General features: G+C 42.9%; 2 protein-coding genes and 1 long non-coding RNA gene across 3 annotated transcripts in view; 2 read left to right on the plus strand and 1 right to left on the minus strand.

Moving 5' to 3' along the window:
• LOC141270600 (uncharacterized) overlaps nucleotides 1–20,341 on the minus strand; it is a 472,756-nt gene that overhangs the window by 87,674 nt on the left and 364,741 nt on the right. The gene's annotated exons all lie outside the window — the stretch shown is intronic.
• LOC141270506 (uncharacterized) overlaps nucleotides 1–20,341 on the plus strand; it is a 103,138-nt gene that overhangs the window by 23,103 nt on the left and 59,694 nt on the right. The window lies entirely within an intron of this gene.
• LOC141270531 (uncharacterized) lies at nucleotides 7,780–18,198 on the plus strand. Its single transcript, XM_073680571.1, has 7 exons — nucleotides 7,780–8,291; nucleotides 10,819–10,967; nucleotides 11,162–11,341; nucleotides 11,425–11,548; nucleotides 11,632–11,726; nucleotides 11,873–11,963; nucleotides 16,318–18,198. The coding sequence occupies exons 1-7, from the start codon at nucleotides 8,207–8,209 to the stop codon at nucleotides 17,379–17,381; spliced, it is 1,788 nt and encodes a 595-aa protein (XP_073536672.1). The 5' UTR covers nucleotides 7,780–8,206; the 3' UTR covers nucleotides 17,382–18,198.

The following is a 20,341-nucleotide window of genomic DNA, read 5'->3' on the forward strand; positions in this document are numbered from 1 at the left end:
CTGTCCTGCGCCGACTGATCTTGTGGTAGGGCCTTCTCTTGGAGATCACTCTCCCTGCTTGCGGGCCTGCGTGACTCCTGGCTCTGTTACGTATCAGCTCTTGGGTGATCCTGGGGACCTGACGTCTTCCAGGAGCTCCGGTTGTCTCTACAGGGGATATAGGGCCCTGTAGACTCGGACCCGGCGTCCGGTAGATGCTTTCTGGGGTGAGCTGGTAAAGCTCCTCTGCCCCCAATGCTATTCACTCCTCTACTCGGGGCCCTCACTAGGCTATACACACTGGCAGTTAGCTGGCTGCCTCTTCTGCCGCTCTCTGAGCGTCGGCACGCTCCTAGCTCACTAACCTGAGCTACTTGAGTCTAGCTTGGCCTACCTCTGCAGACTCACTTCTGCAGGAACTGACCTGAAACTGAAACACTCTAGACTAGACTGACCAACTCCACCCTCCAGTGCCCTATGTATGTCCCTATCCGGGCTCCCTCTGGTGGTCTGAGGTAGGGTGGAGGTGTGTGTATGCTGTGAGCGGCCTCTTGTGGAGAAATCCATCTATGCACCCCTCTGGGATCTGTGGCTCCACAGGGCGCCACATATATATATATATATATATATATATATATATATATATATATATATATATATATATATATATATATATTATAATATATAATTTTTTTTTTTTAATATCAGGAATTGTGGGTACATCATATTAAGTGAAAGGCTGTGGGGCTCTCATACTGAATGGGCGGCTGGTGGGGGCCATAATACTGAGTACTAAGTGGGGGGCTGTTGGTGGACTGTAAGAGCTTCCATACTGATTGGGGGTCCTAATTTTGTGTAGCAGACTGTAAGGGCTATCATCATGTGTGGGAGCTTTTATTCTGAGCTAAATGGGCACAGAGAAAAACAATTTCATGGTGATGTCAGCTAAGGATACGTGAGAAATACAGTCCTTTGGTCTATATGGTTGCAGACTTTAATTGATATGGTGTTGTGTTGCAAGAGGAAGAGATAGGTATGTTCTGAAGGAAAGATAATATATATTGGCAGTCAGTGGGAATCCGGATTCTAGGCAGGGAGCATAGCGGAGATAAAGAGCAGGGTGGGGTCCTTGGCTCAGATCAGGAGGCCTACTTAAACGGTACAGAACTTTGCCCAAGGGCAGCAGAAGGCATGGAGACTTAATTACAGGGATAAAACTTTGCTAAGGTGTGCAGCAAGATGAGGCACTTGGCTCAGGCCAGGAGGCCTACTTAAACAATACAGAACTTTGCCCTGGGAAAGTGGGGTCAGAAGGTCTAATTAAAGGGGATTAAGTTAAGGAAGGATTCCTTTTCTTAGACAAACAGGTTTAAACAAAAAATTGTCTATACTAGAACGGAAGCTACAGTGTCACCAAACAGGGACACCAGTTCTTCTATGGAGAGCTGAAGATGAAGTGCCACAGCAAGGAGTGTGTGGCCCTCATCGAATGGACTTTGAGAGTATGAGTGAGGTCCTCGGGAATAAACTGGGAGCTGAGAGTAGCTTTGAGGGGCCGTAGCAACACATTATACCCCATATGGTCCTCACAGGGGATGATGTGCCTTCCCAAAATGGTTTGATGGACTTTCGTAGCTTGTAACACATGTAACCATAAAGTTCTCTGCATAATGCAGAAAAAGCTGTTACAGATCCGGGTGGTGGAACCTCTGTGCTGCGGTGCATGCAAGGAGGGACCAGAGGGGCGTAACTAGGTATCAACTCGGAGCGACCAAGGTCGTACGGCGGCTCAATCGACTCCGTGACCAGGGAGGAACCGAGCAGAGGGACCAGGTGCTACTCTGGGACCGACCTTGTATGAGAGCAGGTGACTCCCAAGGGTCAGAAGGCAGGGACTGACTGGTATTGCAGATGGGTACAGCAGGCAGGCTGACGAGTGATCTGGGTAGATGAACTGGCAGACACGGCAGGTAACATGCAGGAACCTCCAGGTAGGTACGGCAGGTAACAAGCAGAAGCCTCCAGGTAGGCTGGCTGGTAGGCATGGCAGGTAACAGGCAGGAGCCTCCAGGTAGGCTAGCTGGTAGGCACGGCAGGTAACAGGCAGGTGCTTCCAGGTAAGCAGGTGGGCAGAGCCCCTAGACAGACTGGTGGGCTGGACTTGGTAGTCAGGCTGGCGGGCTGGACTTTGGTAGTCAGGCTGGCGGGCCGGACTTTGGTAGTCAGGCTGGCGGGCCGGACTTTGGTAGTCAGGCTGGCGGGCTGGACTTTGGTAGTCAGGCTGGCGGGCTGGACTTTGGTAGTCAGGCTGGCGGGCTGGACTTTGGAAGTCAGGCTGGCGGGCTGGACTTTGGTAATCAGGCTGACGGGCTGGACTTTGGTAGTCAGGCTGACGGGCTGGACTTTGGAAGTCAGGCTGACGGGCTGGACTTTGGAAGTCAGGCTGGCGGGCTGGACTTTGGAAGTCAGGCTGGCGGGCTGGACTTTGGAAGTCAGGCTGGCGGGCTGGACTTTGGAAGTCAGGCTGGCGGGCTGGACTTTGGTAGTCAGGCTGGCGGGCTGGACTTTGGTAGTCAGGCTGGCGGGCTGGACTTTGGTAGTCAGGCAGGCAGCGGAACCTGAGGGCTGAAGCAGAGGTAAGTACACTGTGCTACAACTTTGCTCGGACACCTCCATTTTGGAGGAGGTGCCTTATATATGGGAGGACCTCAGGCCATTGGCCGGGGACTCCTTAGGGTGGCGCGCGCGGCCCCTTTAAGAGGGAGGCAGCGCGCCGTCCCCTTTAAGAGGGACGGCGTCTCTGCCTGTCAGGGGGCAGAGACGCTGATGCTACAGTACCCCCCCCCCTTTACGCCCCCTCTTTTTTTAGGCCAGAAAGAAATTTTTTAAGGAGAAGCGGGGCATGAATGTTCTCCCTGGGTTCCCAAGTTCTTTCCTCTGGGCCAAGGGCATTTTGAGACGAACATGTTTGGAGGTGAGCCAAACCTTGTCTCCCGGACGGAATTGAGGCGGATCCAGACGTCTCTTGTCAGCATGTTTCTTCATCCGCTCGGAGGACTGAAGAAGTGCGGACCTAGTATTTTCTAACACAAAAACCCTTTTATCTATTTATTATGAAAGATAATCTTTAATAGTCATATTTGACAAATATAACATACAAAAAGTGCCCGTAAAGTGCCCATAAAAAGTGACCTAGTGCAGGCAGAAATATACATTCATCATGATTAATTTTTCCTATTTTCACACCTTCTTACTGAAGACGATAATCTTTCACTACTTGATATATAATATATAGGTGTGAACTTGAACAAAAAACAGCCTATACATAATAGGTCACTAATCTTAAAAACAGCAGGAGAAAGTTATTGTAGGTGGGACTTATGAATACATATCTATTATTTCCCAAACTGCATCAATATACCACATACATGTCAAGGGCTCAACCCTATATATGGAGTCCTTAATCAGATGCTTTACACATATTGCAGTATGATATTCACAAGGTTAACAGTGCTAATCCCCCTCACAGTTTGAGTTTATATGATAAGCTGATACTCCATTCCAAAATACTTTTTCAAGACAATAACATGATCAAAAATAGGACTTATCTGAAATATGTATTTAGGTTGCCCCCATCATTCCTCCAAACTCCTCGACGCGTTTCCCCGTTGTTTAGTGGTTCATCAGGAGAAGATCATCCTGCAGAGAGCTACATTGTGCCACTCTATCCCCTTCCTTATATGTGTTCACCACGTGAAATCTGATTGAATCCACTTCCACAATCCAGAGACAGAGCCTCATTCACAATCATTATACTCCTCTGTCTCCTCTCTCTTCTACACATGCTCTAATGGTGATTCAGACACTAGAGGTTCCCAATGTCTACTGCGCATGCCTGAAAGTCCCGTTTGTAGCCAATTTGTATCCTTAATCTATCTCCACTGTGCATGTGTTAGTCGCGATTCAGACACTAGAGGTCTCTGTTCCTACTGCGCATGACCTCCCTTCCCTCCGGAGCCCTGAAGTCGTCACCTCCCATCTAATCTGATGCTGACGTCATCTCCCTGTCAGGAAGTGTTTCTGCCGCTGCGTTGTTCATGCTGCCATGATTTAACCCATACATGACAGGTAATGCAGCTCTTTCAGAGTCCAGGCATTAAGGATGTGTGTGTCAAATCGCTCCTGAAGCTTCACATATAAAGCATGTTATGTTTCATTTTGCTTATGTGATCCATATACATTGTGGTTGTCTATAGGGTCATTTAGCAATGAAAATGCTTCCCTTAATGAATAATCTACGTGGCAAGTTGTCCTTCAGTACATAGGTTATCCTATACCCCTTACCGGGGATTAGGTTATACCCTCAGTTATTTTTCCTAGGGGAAATATCATATCTGTCATATATATATTAGATAATTTAATTTTTGATATTAGATAAATATAATTTAATAATCAGGCCATTAAGCAGGTTGATAAACCATGGGTTTTAGAATCAAATAAAACAGCAGAAATTCTGCTGTTCATTGAGTCCCGCCGGAGTGAGGGTGTTCAATCTGTATATCCATTGGCACTCCTTCTGTAAGAGTAGCCTATCCCAATTTCCCCCTCGTGGGTTCTTTCTTATTACTTCTATTACACAGAAAGATAGAGATTTGGGGTCATTTTGATGGCACTCTCTTATATGGCGCGCTATGGGGGTATCTCTCTTGTGTTTTATGTCCCCCAGGTGTTCCCCAATACGTCTTCGCAGTTCTCTCTTTGTTTTACCAATGTAGCTGTGGGGGCATGAGCAAGTAGCCATATATATCACCCCGTCCGATTTACAGTTGGCAAAATCTCTCATATAAAAAATCTTTTTACTCATGGATCCCACGAATTGTTTACTGGGTACAACCCATGGGCAAAACTTGCAACTTCCACATCTATAGGTCCCACAGACTTTTCGATCTAGCCATGTTCCCTGATGTGCTGTTTGTTTATACAAGGAGTGGACCAATCTGTCTCTAATCGATCGTCCCTTCCTATATGTAATCTTTGGATATGGGGGCACACATCCCTTAAGGTCTGGATCAGCCATTAGGATCCCCCAATGTCTTTTAAGGATATTATACACCTCATTGGATCTAGTGTCAAAAGTGCCTATGACTCTCATCGGTCCCCTCTCATCCTCCCCACCCCTAGGGTTTAGTAAAGTGTGTCTATTCTGTTTTTTTGCAAATGTAAAGGCACTATCCAGTACCCTTTCTGGGTAACCCCTTTCCATAAAACGGGATTTTAACTCCTGCGATTGCATCAGGAAGTCTCTGTCGTCTGAGCAATTGCGTCTAATGCGCAAAAATTGCCCTTTGGGGATGCCCCTTCTTAGGGGGGGTGGGTGATAGCTTTCCCATTTGAGGAGGCTATTGGCCGCAGTGGGTTTCCAGTGGGTCCGAGTTGTAATGGATCCTTCCTTATTTTTACTGATGACTATATCCAGAAAAGTAATCTCGTGTCTTCTAATTTCTGATGTGAATTTCATCCCTGTTTCATTCACATTTAGACAATTAAAAGTAATCTCGTGTCTTCTAATTTCTGATGTGAATTTCATCCCTATTTCATTCACATTTAGACAATTCATAATTGTCTAAATGTGAATGAAATAGGGATGAAATTCACATCAGAAATTAGAAGACACGAGATTACTTTTCTGGATATAGTCATCAGTAAAAATAAGGAAGGATCCATCACAACTCGGACCCACAGGAAACCCACTGCGGCCAATAGCCTCCTCAAATGGGAAACCGATCACCCAACCCCCCTAAGAAGGGGCATCCCCAAAGGGCAATTTTTGCGCATTAGACGCAATTGCTCAGACGGCAGAGACTTCCTGATGCAATCGCAGGAGTTAAAATCCCGCTTTATGGAAAGGGGTTACCCAGAAAGGGTACTGGATAGTGCCTTTACATTTGCAAAGAAACTGAATAGACACACTTTACTAAACCCTAGGGGTGGGGAGGATGAGAGGGGACCGATGAGAGTCATAGGCACTTTTGACACTAGATCCAATGAGGTGTATAATATCCTTAAAAGACATTGGGGGATCCTAATGGCTGATCCAGACCTTAAGGGATGTGTGCCCCCATATCCAAAGATTACATATAGGAAGGGACGATCGATTAGAGACAGATTGGTCCACTCCTTGTATAAACAACCAGCACATCAGGGAACATGGCTAGATCGAAAAGTCTGTGGGACCTATAGATGTGGAAGTTGCAAGTTTTGCCCATGGGTTGTACCCAGTAAACAATTCGTGGGATCCATGAGTAAAAAGATTTTTTTATATGAGAGATTTTGCCAACTGTAAATCGGAGGGGGTGATATATATGGCTACTTGCTCATGCCCCCGCAGCTACATTGGTAAAACAAAGAGAGAACTGCGAAGACGTATTGGGGAACACCTGGGGGACATAAAACACAAGAGAGATACCCCCATAGCGCGCCATATAAGAGAGTGCCATCAAAATGACCCCAAATCTCTATCTTTCTGTGTAATAGAAGTAATAAGAAAGAACCCACGAGGGGGAAATTGGGATAGGCTACTCTTACAGAAGAAGTGCCAATGGATATACAGATTGAACACCCTCACTCCGGTGGGACTCAATGAACAGCAGAATTTCTGCTGTTTTATTTGATTCTAAAACCCATGGTTTATCAACCTGCTTAATGGCCTGATAATTTAATTTTTGATATTAGATAAATATAATTTAATAATCTAATATATATATGACAGATATGATATTTCCCCTAGGAAAAATAACTGAGGGTATAACCTAATCCCCGGTAAGGGGTATAGGATAACCTATGTATTGAAGGACAACTTGCCACGTAGATTATTCATTAAGGGAAGCATTTTCATTGCTAAATGACCCTATAGACAACCACAATGTATATGGATCACATAAGCAAAATGAAACATAACATGCTTTATATGTGAAGCTTCAGGAGCGATTTGACACATACATCCTTAATGCCTGGACTCTGAAAGAGCTACATTACCTGTCATGTATGGGTTAAATCATGGCAGCATGAACAACGCAGCGGCAGAAACACTTCCTGACAGGGAGATGACGTCAGCATCAGATTAGATGGGAGGTGACGACTTCAGGGCTCCGGAGGGAAGGGAGGTCATGCGCAGTAGGAACAGAGACCTCTAGTGTCTGAATCGCGACTAACACATGCACAGTGGAGATAGATTAAGGATACAAATTGGCTACAAACGGGACTTTCAGGCATGCGCAGTAGACATTGGGAACCTCTAGTGTCTGAATCACCATTAGAGCATGTGTAGTAGAGAGAGGAGACAGAGGAGTATAATGATTGTGAATGAGGCTCTGTCTCTGGATTGTGGAAGTGGATTCAATCAGATTTCACATGGTGAACACATATAAGGAAGGGGATAGAGTGGCACAATGTAGCTCTCTGCAGGATGATCTTCTCCGGATGAACCACTAAACAACGGGGAAACGCGTCGAGGAGTTTGGAGGAATGATGGGGGCAACCTAAATACATATTTCAGATAAGTCCTATTTTTGATCATGTTATTGTCTTGAAAAATTATTTTGGAATGGAGTATCAGCTTATCATATAAACTCAAACTGTGAGGGGGATTAGCACTGTTAACCTTGTGAATATCATACTGCAATATGTGTAAAGCATCTGATTAAGGACTCCATATATAGGGTTGAGCCCTTGACATGTATGTGGTATATTGATGCAGTTTGGGAAATAATAGATATGTATTCATAAGTCCCACCTACAATAACCTTCTCCTGCTGTTTTTAAGATCAGTGACCTATTATGTATAGGCTGTTTTTTGTTCAAGTTCACACCTATATATTATATATCAAGTAGTGAAAGATTATCGTCTTCAGTAAGAAGGTGTGAAAATAGGAAAAATTAATCATGATGAATGTATATTTCTGCCTGCACTAGGTCACTTTTTATGGGCACTTTACGGGCACTTTTTGTATGTTATATTTGTCAAATATGACTATTAAAGATTATCTTTCATAATAAATAGATAAAAGGGCTTTTTGTGTTAGTTGGTAAAAGATATTCCCTTTATATATGGAATCAAGACTTTGTGATCTTATGACCTAGTATTTTCCCAAATGGTGGAGAATTCGCTGACCAGAGACTCCGCGGCAGGGTTGTCCACAGAAGCAGAGACGGGAAATGTAATCCGGGGATGTTGACCGTAGACCACAAAGAACGGGGATTTGGAAGTTTGCAGGAACAGGAGCGCCAGAGGACACCGGGTGGGGGGCGCGACGGTAAGAGGGACGGCGTCTCTGCCTGTGAGGGGGCAGAGACGCTGATGCTACAGAAGCATTCATAAAGTGTTGTTGTTCCTGCTATCTGATGTATATACTCCTTATCAAGTTCTTGTTAAGTAAAGAAAAGCTTTTATTTGGAATTTGGTCTCCCTCCTTCATCTCCATACCATTTGGTCTGGGCTTGCCAAGTACAACGGCAGCATGCGATCTGCAGATTTGGGAGATATGGCTCTGCAATATATATATATTGTGAAAACCCAGGGTCTTCTGTGGGCGTAATACCACTCAGACAACACAGGATGAGTGTAAAACAGTGTGCCAATACTTTATTGTACCACAAAACAGGCAATAAACAGATAGCACCATCCCAGCAAATGCCCAAGATGGTACAAATGCCCAAGATGGGCCACAACAGAGAGAAGGTAGCGGCAAGCTTAGGAAGCTGACAGTCCATCTAACTACAAGGCCAGGAGACCCGATTGTCCCACCCTGGCATCTCTGAGAATTTTCATCGGGCCAGGTGACCAGCTGGTCCCAATCTGGCTTCTCCGAATGTCTCCGTGGGTTCCAGGCGACCGGAGGGTCCCACTTGGCAACCCCAAACAACATATCCATAGGGCCAGGTGACTTCTTCGTCCCAACCTCGTCTCCCCAAAGTATCCATGGGCTTTCTGATGGTCAATGGAGCAGATCCATATATTTCCAGTCAGGGCCATATACCTTTAGGCAGGACTCATGTAGAATCCAAATCTGTGTCTCTTTGGTTAAAGCCATGCTTTCAAGTAGATGGTCTGAGAGAGTCTCTGATCTATGATTCTCCTTGTAAAGTTTGCCTGCTACAGAGGCACATGTCCTTTTAAGTACACATTCACAGGACAAGGGTTAGGGATGATATTCCACAGGGCTCAGGTCTCATTGTTTGTGCATTTAATCAATTTACATAAGCGGAGGATTATCTACAGGAAGAGCAAACGGATTAGCCTCTGAAATTCAGGATGCCAGAACCTTCTCTGCCCTGACATCATCGGTCGGGAGGTCCCCAAATTCATAATATAGTTGCCAAAACCCCTGAAATCAGTGATTTCATGCAACTTTAACCCCTTTCTGACATTGTCATTAATAGTACGTCCCTGTGCCCTGGGCCTATTGGACCAGGTATGTACTATTGCGCTCAATGCCATCGCGCCCGCACACATTCTGTGCGGTGCAATCGCCGCCGGGTATCAGCTGATTCTCACAGCTCATACCCGGTGCTATGTGCCAGGAGCGGTGCCACACTGCTCCTGGCACATTAACCCCAGAAATGCTGCGATCGAAGTCGATCGCAGCATTCCGGGGGCAAGGTGAGGTAAGAGAGCACTTCTTACCTGCTATCCGGCGTCCCATGCTGTCTGTGCTGGGTCTCGGTAGTTGTTAGGGTTGTTCTAGGGTTAGGGTTGTGCTAGGCTTAGGGTTGTGCTAGGCTTAGGGTTGTGCTAGGCTTAGGGTTGGGTTAGGGTTGTGCTAGGCTTAGGGTTGGGTTAGGGTTAGGGTTGTGCTAAGGTTAGGTTTATGCTAGGATTAGGGTTGTGTTAGGGTTGTGCTAGGTGTAGGGTTGTTCTAGGGGTAGGGTTGTGTTAGGCTAAGTGCCCACGATGCAGAAATGCTGCATATTTTTTCCGCTTCTCCCTGGCAGGAAAAACGCATGCGGATTTTACGTGCTTTTTTCCTGCCAGGTAGTTTGTCAAGCATTTTTGCATGCATTTTTGCATGCGGGTTATCAAGTGCTTTTCCAAGCAATTTTAGCATCACTTGGAAAGTGCTTGACAACTTGGTCACACTATATAAATCCATGCAACCGGCATGGATTTATATAGTGTGACCAAGTAATAGTTAAAAAAAAGAATAAGAATGGTAAAAAATAAAGATTATACTTGCCATCCGAGGTCCTTCACACCACCGGTACCCATACAACAGACCAGACGGAGCGGAGGAAATACCGGGGGGCATTGGAAGGTAAGTATAATCTTTCTTTTTTATTTTAAATTCTTTTTTTAACAGGTACTATGGTACCCGAGTCTGGAGGAGAGTCTCCTCTTCTCCAAACCTGGGTACCATCCGCACATAGAATCGCATAATATCCGTGTGTGCTAATGTACTGACACGGATATTATGCGCTTAAATGCAAGTCAATGGCGGCAATTACGCTGCGTGTCCGCAAAATTAATGGACATGCTGTGTATTTTTCCGCAATGATAACTCGCAGCGGAAATTTCTGCAGCATGTGCACAGCATTATCATGCGGGGACCATGGGGCATGTATTGGCAATCGTTTTTTAAGTTTTTTCGCTGCGGAAATTCCGCGGCAAAAATGCTTGAAAAACGCATAGTAGGCACGCAGCCTTAGGGTTAGGGTTGTGCTAGGGTTAGGGTTGTGCTAGTAAAAATAATAAATCTCCTCATGTTTCCCCTTATTATCTCCAGTAATTGTATTATTACACAGGATTTTTAGGATGTTACATCGGCTCATCTTCTTCTCATTCAGGTCTCTACAATATCGATCCTCTCGGTGAAGATCTTCTAGTTAAGAGAATTTTCCTGATTTACCCATCAAATATGGATATGGACAGAGACAAGATGGCAGAGAGGATATTACACCTCACCCTAGAGATCATCTTCCGGCTTACTGGAGAGGTGAGAGATTCTGATGACATGACATAACATCATTCTTATAATGTCTGCAAAGCGCTGTGGAATTAATGGTGCTATATAAGGAAGTACTATCAATAAATTCTTATCTATGGGAATAAGAGATGGACAGAACTGGAGAGGTGAGGACTCTGGAAATGTCTGTAGTGAGATTTATTACTGTGTCTCTCCATAACCAGGAATACACAGTAGTGAAGCTGACCTCTAGTGAGAACTGTCAGGACCCTGTGTCTGAAGGATGGGTAAGACCCCTGAGTCAAATCACGGGGCCTCCACTTCACCTCTTGATGCATGAGGACATCAATGACCAGAAGATCCTAGAGCTCACCTACAAGATAATTGAGCTGCTGACTGGAGAGGTGATACTGCTGGGAATGCTGGGACATTATACAGTAATACTATGAAGGGATCTGGGGGGTGACTGTATCATTGTATGTGTCAGGTTCCTATAAGGTGTCAGGATGTCGCCGTCTATTTCTCCATGGAGGAGTGGAAGTATTTAGAAGGACACAAAGATCTGTACAATTGCGTCATGATGGAGGTTCCCCAGCCCCTCACATCTCCAGGTAATAGACAGAACTAAATACACACGGCCTATAATTATCTGTATGTAAAGAATGAATTCAGTCCCTGTATGTGTTTCCTTCAGATCTATCCAGTAAGAGGACAACACCAGAGAGATGTCCCTGTCCTCTTCCACAGGACTGTAAACCAGAAGATTCCAATGTTCCTCAGGATCATCAGGTAGATGGAGAGAAGGTGTCATGTAATCTCCCCTATGGCTGTGAAGGTCTTGTGCTCAGTCTTCTTTTATCCACCAGTAGTATATGTTTTATACTTGTGTAATGAGAAAGATGGACTTCTCCTCTTTGTGACTTTTTTTGTTTCAGGGTGAAGTTCTGACCCATATTAATATTACAGAGACATATGTGAGGGGTGATGAATGGTGTAAAGCGGAGATTCCTACATATGACTACCCAGGTGAGTACTGACCACTAAATGTAGGGAAGTCACCGATTATTCTCAGTCACAGGCTGTGGTTGCTTTATCAGTAATGTAGGGTCTGCTGTATCACAATCGTGTGATCATCACTTTGCCCCTAGACCACAACATTTTCCTCCATCCAAAACTTTTCAAATGACTTTGGGATTTGAAAGCCCTTTTCTATAGAACTTACAACCTATACAATCCACCTATGCCCAGGGATTAGAAGATGCCAATCGTTACCTGTCCAGATCTGTAATTTACAAAGCCAACAGCGTACGTAGAATGTGCTGACAAGTTAGAAAATCAGTTGAAGAGAAAGCGGAGGGTAATGATGCTGTTGTTTTTTTAGAATTCTGATATCTTATTGGATGAATCTACCTTCTCTCCCTTCTGTGCTGCTGAATGTGCTCATATGGTCCCTACAAGACCAGGTCCAGTCTTTTTGACCGAAACTTCACTTTTATGATCGACAACACTAAATGTGCAGTGAGGGCCAAGTGTGAGTTTCTGTATAATAACAGAGTTTCCCTTTATCCTGACTTTTCAGTTTCTTTTCAAACCAACTAACTTCAAACAGGATTGCGATAAACTACACAAAAAACATTACACCTGTGCCATGATATACCTCTAAGCTAAATTTAAGACACCTCAGCTTTGCACTATTATAAAAAGTTCTCTTTAAATGTCTAATATTTTTCTTGAAACTATCCCTTACGATAGTTTAGATTGCCAAGAGCTACTGAGCCCCATAATCTAATTACCCCAGAGAGGTTTCATCATTAGTTACTCATATTTTACTGAAGACTGTTGAGTTTGATAATTTCAGTAGATGTGTTATTGTCTATACTCACAGTTTTTGACTACAGTAGTTAGTTTCCAAAATACTCTGATTTAACCCTTTTCTTCATACAGTTTTCTATTCCTAATCAGGGCCCATTTTTCAAATCTGATGTATGTCACTATGTGGTGATAACTTTGAAATTATTAACAAAGAATAACACAAAACAAATGGACTTTACTGATTATTTTCCAACTTCTCTTGAATCCAACAATACCCTGTATACAGCTATACACTACTGTCTGGACACATGGCAGGGTAAAGAAGGGAAGAAGCACCATTTAGCTATTTGAATGCAGATCTTGCTGGAATAGTTTGCAGACACAATGTATTGGGGGCACTGTTCATAGTCACCTGGCAGCTCAAAAGATGGCTACCATGAACAGGTTTGACTGTCATGCTAGGTATGGAAAGAACACAGCATATGATGGGAAAGTGGGTGGGAAGCCCAGCCACTAGGGAAAGAGGGAATAGAGACCCCTAAGCAGCTCTAACAACACCCTGACTCCCATATCGTCCCTAAATATGTTCCGCACTTATCGCCAAGCATAATACCTTAGCCCTGGCTGACCGTAGAGCTACGCCCTAGGTAGGGAGGGGAGGGGTGAGCACTAGTCAGCCCCACTGCAACTAAAGACAAACCAGTGAAACATACAAGGGAATACGCTTAGCTTTGAGAAGACACCAGAGAGATAACGACTACAATCCACAAAGGAACTCCAAGGAGAATCCAGCCGACCATCAGAACTCCAGACCTGAACAGAGGATATTACTCTATCACCAGTTACTCTCTGAGTGTATGAGAGTCACTGGTGAGAAAGTGAGTGTATTTAAAGATCCAGCAGGTGTGTGTTAATTAGCAACAGAATGTGGAGATCACCGCTGGGTCCTAGAGAGGGAGGGATGATGGAAGGATCAAGAAGGTGTCTGCAAGGCCAAGCGCAGCAACCTTCTACAGCCGGATCCAGAATGACTGTCTGTCAAACCTGACACTCCCATGACATTGCCACTCTAAAACTCTGTTTTCCAGATCCCATGGATTGCTTTGCTCATCACCCTTTAACCCATCTACATGGATCTGGACTTAAACAGAGATCCCTAGGCTTGGGCCACGGTGTTACCTGCTGTTTTGTGATGTGCGATGGGAAGAAGTATAGTCAGGTAGCTGGGTCAGAACCATGAGGGCATATAAAAATCATAAGATACAAGAGTATTCAGTAAATGGGCCGGGGTCACAATAGGAAACAAATACACAAGCCGGGAGCTGAGCACAGAGGACTGAACCAAAGGAGAACAAGGCTGTATCTTGTAGCTTCCAGCAATATGCTTTGAGCTTAGTTGAGTGTGGTGCTTTCCAGTAGGCTGAAGCAGATAGCAGATTACTCCAGCTGGACAGCACACACACTCATACTGTCAGACTGGATGGTGCTAACATTGTCATCTGGCGGAATAGACTACAATTTTGGTATTTTGAACACCCTGGATTGGATTATGTTTTTTTCCTTTTATATGGTACTACTGGTCCCAGCAACCCAAATCTTAGTGGCTGGACAAAACCTGCGCCACCCAAAGCTTCTGGTTCCTATGTCTCCTCCATTACTATCTCCGCATGCAGAATGAATAAGGCGCCCCCTGGTGACAGAAGCAGACGTTGCAGGAGCAGATCCCAGAGGAGATGGCGCACACCATTTGCAGAAGCCCTAATATAACTAAATGGCAGAAAATCAGAACAGTAGAAATCCCTATAAAGTGACTCCATTTTGGACATTATAACCCTCAGTGAATTAATCTAAAGGAGTAGTGGCTATTTTTGACTCCACAGCCACTTTCCAAAAATTATCATGCAGTGGATGTTGCAGAGTGAAAATTGCAAATATGCTATTTTATTCCCCTATACATAGTGCCCAGATTGTGCTCCAGGAGACACACACACCTTAAATTAAGTGGGATCTTCTCAGTATAGCAATGCCAAATACATGGATGCTAAATGTGATTTCCGTAGACTGCGAGGCTCAGAAACGAGGGGGAGATTTCACTTTGTGAGAGTGGATATTGGTGGATTGGTTTATGGAAGCTATGTTTCTTTTCAAGAGCCTTTGAATCGCTAATGTGAAACCTCAGTTTTTCCACTGATAGATGATTGTCCGGAGTGAGGACTTGTGTTTTGTGAGATGAGTAGAAGTTTTTATTGGTATTATTTTCACCATCATTACATTGTTCAATGGCTTTTTATTCCATAATTGAGAGGCAGAATGACAAACAGTTGAACACCACACTCCACTGGTTTATCCTATGAGGTTTCTGTGACGAAACAGCTTCTAATCTTAATCAGTCAGACTTCAAGACTTGTTAAGCCAAGAGAAATACACTATTGTGTTTGTGTTGACTTGTGAATGTATGTATTTTTCTTTGGCTGGTCAAGAAGGACATACTATTATGTGTATAAACCTGAATGTTGACTTCGCTTGGTCTGGAAACAATAATGTTTGTTAATATGCTAATTACATATTGTACTAAAGCCAGCTAATTGTTGATTTACAAGAGCCCTCCTGCTATAACAGCTATGTAAACTGATTAAATGCACAAACAATGAGACCTGAGCCCTGTGGAATAATATCATCCCTTATTTTTGACCTGTGGATGTGTACTTGAAAGGACAATCGTAACTATCTAAGGGATATATTCCTCTCTAGCAGTGAGAATTGAAAGAGAGAATCATAGATCAGAGAGACTTCAGGACATCAGCATGGCTCCATACAGAGAAACACAGATTTGGATTCTACATGATACTGGCCTAAGGGTACATAGCCCTGACTGGAAGGAAAGGGTCTGCTCCATTTACCATCAGAGAGACCACGGATACATTTGAGGAGACCAGGTTGGGACAATGAAGTCACCTGGCCCCATGAATATGTTGTTTGGGGTTGCCAGGTGGGACCCTCTGGTCACCTGAAACCCATGGAGACATTCGGAAAAGCCAGATTGGGACCCGCTGGTCATTTGGCCCCAAGGAAACTCTCTGAGATCAGGGTGGGACCCTTGGGTCCCCTGTCCTTTTACCTTGATGGACTGTCAACTTCATAAGCTTGCCGCTACCTCCTCTGTGTAGGGTCTCACCAAAAGCGGGGTGCCACTGGTTGAGGTAGTTGGCCCTGGAAGTCGCAGCTGTTCTACTCCCAGGTGGGCCAGCGGAAGAATGAGACTGTAATTTTGCACCACCTTGGGTATTTGCTGGGACTGTTCTGTGTTTATTGTCCGTTTGGTGGTTCAATAAAGTATTGCCACACTGTTTTACCCTCACTCTGTGTTGCCTGAGTATTATACCCACTGAAGACCCCGGGTCTTCACAGTTTTTTATTAGACAATATACTGTCATTGTCTTGGTGAATAATTCCATATTTTTACATAACTTGCTATTTTTACAGAGAGAGTTTAAGAAGAAATGTTCAAAAATATAAAATTAAAGGATATTTTTTGTTCAAAAATAATAATAGTTTTTTTTCTTGGCAGATGACTGTACCAGGAGATCAGCGGTACAGCTGGCATCTTTAATTTTTAAATCAGATGATCTTGAGATCCTACAGGATACAATTGAAGTGAATGCCATTACTCCAGATATACCATCATTCCTTCACAGCAAAGATCTGTCTACTGATCCTTTGAAACAGGTCCTGTCTTCTGATTCATTACCAACAACTAACTATCTTAAACATCAAAAGATTCACAAAGCAGAAAATGGATTTTCTTGCTTCAAGTGTGGGAAATGTTTTAACCACAAATCACAGCTTGTTAGGCATGAGATAATTCACACAGGGGAGAAGCCTTTTTCTTGTTCAGAATGTGGGAAATGTTTTAACCAGAAATCAACTTTGGTTAATCACCAGAAAACCCACACAGGGGAGAAGCCTTTTTCCTGTTCAGAATGTGGGAAATGTTTTAACCAGAAATCAGATGTTGTTGTACACCAGAGAACTCACACAGGGGAGAAGCCTTTTTCCTGTGCAGAATGTGGGAAATGTTTTAACGATAAATCATATTTTGTGAAGCACCAGAGAACTCACACAGGGGACAAGCCTTTTTCCTGTTCAGAATGTGGGAAATGTTTTAATGAGAAAGGACATCTTGATAGCCACTGGAGAACCCACACAGGGGAGAAGCCTTTTTCCTGTGCAGAATGTGGGAAATGTTTTAACAGGAAAAATCATCTTGTAATACACCAGAGAACTCACACAGGTGAGAAACCTTATTCATGTTCAGAATGTGGGAAGTGTTTTAATGATAAATCACATTTTGTTAATCACCAGAGAACTCACACAGGGGTGAAGCCTTTTTCCTGTGCAGAATGTGGAAAATGTTTTAACTACAAATCAAATTGTGTTAAGCACCTGAGAACTCACACAGGGGAGAAGCCTTTTTCCTGTTCAGAATGTGGGAAATGTTTTACACAGAAATCAAATTTTGTACGTCACCAGGGAACCCACACAGGGGTGATGCCTTATTCCTGTTCAGAATGTGGGAAATGTTTTAACCGCAAAGCACATCTTGTTAAGCACCAGCGAACTCACACAGGGTAGAAGCCCTTTCCATGTTCAGAATGTGGGAAATGTTTTAATGATAGATCAGATGTTATACACCAGAGAACTCACACAGTGGAGAAGCCCTTTACATGTTTAGAATGTTTTAAATTAAAATTGTATCTTCTTAAAGGAGTTGTCAACTACTAGGACAACACCTTGTCATTCCTCAAGTTTGATTGCTTGTTAAAATCAAAACATTCATAATCACCTTCCATGTCAGCGCCGTTCTAGTGGTGTTGAGACTCTCATTCCCGGGGATCATGTGAGGTTGTTAAATCACACGAGTCCTGCCCCCAATCAGCTTCACTGTCGCCACCTTCGGACATGTTGAACATCAACAGGAAGCCAGGGCTGCAGCTACTCTCCAACTTCCTGTTAATGGTTTATTTGTTCGAAGGGGGGGACAGTAACGCCAGCACTGATTGGGGCGCAAGGTTCACAACAACCTCACATGAGCCTTGTGAATGTAAATGCTGACACCGCTGGATTGGGAAGTTTGTGTATTTGTTTTTATTTTAACAGGATCAAACATGACTAATGAGAAGGAGTTGTTAAAGTAGTGTTCAACCCCTTTAAACATCAAAAATCCCACATAGAGGCTAGTCATTATGCTACCTAGAGTGTGAAAAATGATTTTCTGGAAAATCGTACTTGGTTGACCATCAAAAACATCTCAGACTGGGAGAGAAACTATGTTATTTACAAACTGTACAAAATACAGTTCAAAAGACTGTATAAAAGACTGTGCAAAACTATACAACTGTCTGTTATACAATATTTTGTACAATTAAATGAGAAAGATATTACTTTAAAACTGACTGTATTTTTTAGACTATAAAACACACTTTTAGCAGGAAAAATATCTTGCTAATAATTGAGTGCGTCTTTTAGACTGGAGGCAGATTCCTGTGACAGAGGAGAACAATGAGACAGTGTCCTTCCTGATCACTGAAAGAACTGCTCTCTCCTCCAGCCTTACACTTATCTAACTGATTGGTGCAGAGCAGGAGAGGAAGGTACCGGGACCTGCACAGAGGCTGTACATCCTGAGTGAGTAGCAGAAGAACCTTCCACCCGACTAGCTCAAGGACCTTTTATATCATGTAATCAATCACATGACCTTGAAGGAACTTAAAATGGGGTCATGCATATACAGTGTATATGTATGCAAATGTGCATATTTAGTAGAGCTGAATACATGGCATGTAAAAGTTTGGCCACCCCTGGTCAAAATTACTGTTATTGAGAACAGTTAAGGATGTTGAAGATTAAATGATCTCTAAAAGGCCTAAAGTTACAGATGACACATTTCCTTTGTAAACACAAAGGAAAGGAGATAGAAAGAGCCTCACCGTGCAATATATCATATAGTAGCTCCTTGATTTGAGTTGCCTGGATCCTGATCTATTGACCTCCGGAAAACCACCAAGAAAAAAGAGAGAAGTATCCATGCAGTATGAATTCCATAAAAAAAATATCTTTATTCCATTTTGTTAAAAACAGAGGTAAGGATATTCATATATTTAAAAACAATCATTTCACTCTGATGTGTTTCTGGCCGAAGCCCTTAGTCATAGAGTATAGGCTGATAAGTTGCAGCACTATTATATATACTAGCACGAATACCATCCCAATGGGCGTTACTATAGAATAAATGATTAATTGATAACAGTTGATTTGACTTGAGGAGACCAAAGCAAAAAACCTATTAATTGTGCACATAGCGGAGCTACCATTAACAAAAGCAAAAAAATACAATGGAATACAATAAATACAATACAATACAAATACAATACAGAGAAAAAGAACCAAAGAATCCAAAAACAAGCTGAAAAAAACAAAAGAATAACTATAAAATACATGTAAAATAAACAGATAAATGGTAAGTATCATGGTATATTATGAAAACCGTTTAAATACAATGACCATTGATACATACTTACATACATTGTATGTACCTTGTATGTATCATCGGTCATGTTTGTAATGACTCTATATAATATGTGTTTTGTTTTTTTGTATTGAAGAACTGAAACATTAACTTTTTAATGATATTCTAATTTAGTGAGATGCACCTGTAGGTGCCTGTTTGAACTTTGAGATTTAGATTCAGATTATTCTTAGACAGCAAATACTTCAATCTCACTATTGAGACCAAATGGTCTCAATGTGTTTAAAGTGAAGATTCATCTACTTTCTGTTTTTCACATTTGTTTAATTATTTCCCCTCCAGTGTTTTTCAACTTTCTCTATCCCCCAAAAGGATCTACCAGATATATTTCCATTGTGTGCAGTTTTATAGTGCTGCGATAATGGATGCCTTGTGAATTGTCTCTTAATATTGTAATGATGTTCTTTTAGTCTGATTTTTGTTCCCTTTTTGTCCTACCTATGTAGAATTTTTAATAAACAACACTTACCAGGTGCTGGATGTTACCTGCCGAATATGAGAAGTGACACACGTATTGATTATAAAATATATATTTTATTGCCAATTTTTTAAAAACACATAAAATAGAAAAGGATGCTAGAAAAATACACTGGAGCTCAACCATATTCACTGCTCAAAAAATAAAGGGCACACTTAAACAATAGAATATAACTCCAAGTAAATCAAATTTCTGTGAAATCAAACTGTCCACTTTGGAAGCAACACTGATTGACAATCAATTTCACATGCTGTTGTGCAAATGGAATAGAGAATAGATGGAAATTATTGGCAATTATCATGACACACTCAATAAAGGAGTGGTTCTGCAAGTGGGGACCACAGACCACATCTCAGTACCAATGGTTTCTGGCTGATGTTTTGGTCACTTTTGAATGTTGGTTGTGCTTTCACACTCGTGGTAGCATGAGACAGACTCTACAACCCACAGAAGTTGCTCAGGTAGTGCAGCTCATCCAGGATGGCAATATGAGCTGTGGCAAGAAGGTTTGCTGTGTCTGTCATTTTA

Source organism: Phyllobates terribilis, unplaced genomic scaffold (genome assembly GCF_046119375.1).
Source record: "Phyllobates terribilis strain yellow unplaced genomic scaffold, ASM4611937v1 Scaffold_5__5_contigs__length_657084704, whole genome shotgun sequence".
In the NCBI taxonomy this organism is placed as follows: domain Eukaryota; kingdom Metazoa; phylum Chordata; class Amphibia; order Anura; family Dendrobatidae; genus Phyllobates; species Phyllobates terribilis.

What these genes read in the sequence shown, in the direction of transcription:
- LOC141270531 (XM_073680571.1), top strand. Translation starts at nt 8,207, where the DNA reads ATGTTGACCGTAGACCACAAAGAACGGGGATTTGGAAGTTTGCAGGAA. An exon ending in ATGTTCCTCAGGATCATCAG is followed by an intron (nt 11,727 to 11,872) that starts GTAGATGGAGAG and finishes TTTTTGTTTCAG; the next exon opens with GGTGAAGTTCTGACCCATAT. An exon ending in TCCTACATATGACTACCCAG is followed by an intron (nt 11,964 to 16,317) that starts GTGAGTACTGAC and finishes TTTTCTTGGCAG; the next exon opens with ATGACTGTACCAGGAGATCA.